Genomic DNA, 2,753 nt, shown 5'->3' on the forward strand with positions numbered 1-2,753 from the left:
TACGTATTTTATCGGCAGTTGGTGCGCATTGCATTGTTTATTTCGCATTGTTCGCTTGATTGTTTAAAGCAGCTTAATCAGCATGTGAACGCTCGGCCGCGTATTTGTCTCAGATTCGGTATTTCGCAAATACCGTATTTCATAAATACGAGGTCTCGTGTGAACGAGGCTATTGTCTGCAAAGTGCCACATGATTGACACTAGCATGCGTGCGTGTTAAAACACATATAAGTTGATCTAGCCTGATAACGATATCCAAGGTCCGCTCCCCCGGTTGATTCCGCCGTCGACGGACGTTAACGATTGCTAACGAGCTGTAACGATGTTAACGAGCGCGCTCGTTTTGCAGGTATCGGAGCGCTGATCATGCTCACGGGCATTCCTGTCTATTTCATCTTCGTCAAGATAACGAAACCCCTCGTCATCCGCAACCTCATCGGTGAGTAGTTCCGGCCGCGCCCCCTTGCAGTGTTGGTGGCGCCCCCTTGCAGTGTAGGTGGCGCCCTCTTGCAGTGTTGGTGGCGCCCCCTTGCAGTGTTGGTGGCGCCCTCTTGCAGTGTTGGTGGCGCCGCCTTGCAGTGTTGGTGGCGCCCCCTTGCAGTGTTGGTGGCGCCCCCTTGCAGTGTTGGTGGCGCCCTCTTGCAGTGTTGGTGGCGTCGCCTCGCGGTGTTGGTGGCGCCCCCTCGCCAATGACAGTCACGGTAGCGTGTGGTTATTAGCGTAGCGGTTGTGTCGAAACGATCTAATGCAGCACTTATGTTGCTTACCATTGCTGACGGCCACGCCATTTCATTGCTCAAAATATTTTGCCCAACTCATTAGAAAAACTGTTCTAAGGCAGTTGTTCATAATAATAATAACAATAATAATAATAACAATTAAAAAAAAATTATTGTATTTTAATAGTAAGAATATGGCGATTGCTAACTAGTTGCTATTGCGTTATCAACCTAATTCATATCCTGTATTATGATTAGTAGCTCTAATAATCAAGCGTATCAATTAACAACCACGGATTTCCGTTGCAGATGGAATCACCAAGGCGTTGCAGAAGGTGATGGTTGTACTGCCAGAGGACAAGAAAACGAAATAGGGACGGCTGAATCGCACATTGACAAATTTCCTCCTTTTTTCTCAATAAGCATAATTTCTCTCCGAGTTGGTGGGCACGCGTAATATTGGATGTTTGTACGCCGTATGTATTTAGTGTATATATATATATATATATATATATGCTGTGTAGTATACTAGCTCAGATATCTGTATCCTATTTCTCTGATCCTATCTGAGCAGCAATAAACAGTTTTAGCGAAAACTATGGCCCCGCCCCCTTCGTGTCTGACTGACAGTGCATCGTCGCCGTTTTGCGCCCATAGAGCGCGCTGCGCGTAATCGTATAAGCACCTCGCGCGCACGCGCGGCTCTGACGTTGTTTTCGTTGTTCTCCTGCAGGGGTTGCTGTCGCTGTTGTATCTCGGCTCGTCGGAGATCTACGCTCTCATCAACTACGTGAGCTTCGTCTGCTGGCTCGCCATCGGCCTCGCCGTATTCTCCGTGCTCTGGTTCCGCTGGAAGTGGCCAGACGCACCGCGACCAATCAAGGTGCGCGTGCTGCTCGCGGGGGAGGGGGCCGGGCCTGACGGGGGGGGGGGTGCTACAACTCCCAACGATTATATCTGTCGATTTATATCTGAACATACATAATCTTACAGTACATCTGTGGTTGGAATGTCGGTTTTTTACTAAAAACGCTCATGATACTGCTTTTGTAAGAAACCTAAAATAATCACCTGAATCTTAATCTAAAATGTGTTATCGTATTTTTAAAAAAACGTGTAAAATGTGTTCGCCCGTAGGTACCGTTGCTCAATATTGAGTTGAAATTGCGACTAAAGTGCCGTAGAACTAGCTGCGTGTGTTAATAAGCTCCTTCTAGATCCGACACCTGTGTGTAAAAGATACCTTTGGGCATATCCGCTGTGTGGTAGTTATACAGTGAAGCCATTTCAATAGAACGAATATCCGTCTATAAATATCAATTTTGGCATTTCCCATGATTGACTCTTAGATATAGGATTCGTATGATTTGATATTATATTATATATTTTCGTCGGATTTGACTGTATATCGATATGACTGGGTCTTTCGGTTCTCACCAAACACCGCTGTTATTAGGTCAGTGTCCACGTTGTCTTTGTGTGATGTTCGTGGATTTGATGATCGTTCGTTGTTCTTCAGGTGAACATCATCTGGCCGATCCTCTACACGTTAGGTTCCATCTTCCTGGTTGTTCTGCCGGCCATAGCTGAGCCCAAGGACACAGGTACATACTCCACAATGTCCCCACCTCGCGTCACTCCCATGCACGCACACGCACACACACATGCACGCACACACGCACGTACGCACACACACATGCACGCACACACGCACGCACGCACGCACGCATGCACGCACACACGCATGCACCCACGCACGCACGCACACGCAGTGTGGCAGTGGTTAACAAATCTTGCGTTTACTCCCGTTTGGGAAGATTCCCGGTCGTGTCACAGCGAGAGCGAAAACTTTTCTCTCAAGGTCGATGCAGGCGAATAGGTCAGTTTGCTGTCAGCATCCCTCCCTGGAATGATTGAGAGGCAGCTCTAGCCAATCACTCATTGCAATAGAGGAGTGTTCTAAAAATGCTTATTAGCCGCGTTCACACGTAGCAAGAAATCCGGTATTTAGCGTTCACACGAGGCAAAATGCGC

General features: G+C 47.6%; 1 protein-coding gene across 1 annotated transcript in view; it reads left to right on the forward strand.

Moving 5' to 3' along the window:
* The window catches only part of LOC106809041 (large neutral amino acids transporter small subunit 2-like), an 81,083-nt gene that overhangs the window by 77,048 nt on the left and 1,282 nt on the right, over window positions 1-2,753 (forward strand). Inside the window, exons 8-9 of the mRNA XM_014811983.1 lie at window positions 1,453-1,602; window positions 2,239-2,326. Coding sequence (XP_014667469.1) covers window positions 1,453-1,602; window positions 2,239-2,326 — 238 coding nt within the window. The remainder of the gene's footprint in view (window positions 1-1,452; window positions 1,603-2,238; window positions 2,327-2,753) is intronic.

The sequence above is a fragment of the Priapulus caudatus genome, unplaced genomic scaffold (assembly GCF_000485595.1).
Source record: "Priapulus caudatus unplaced genomic scaffold, Priapulus_caudatus-5.0.1 Scaffold324, whole genome shotgun sequence".
NCBI classification, from domain to species: domain Eukaryota; kingdom Metazoa; phylum Priapulida; class Priapulimorpha; order Priapulimorphida; family Priapulidae; genus Priapulus; species Priapulus caudatus.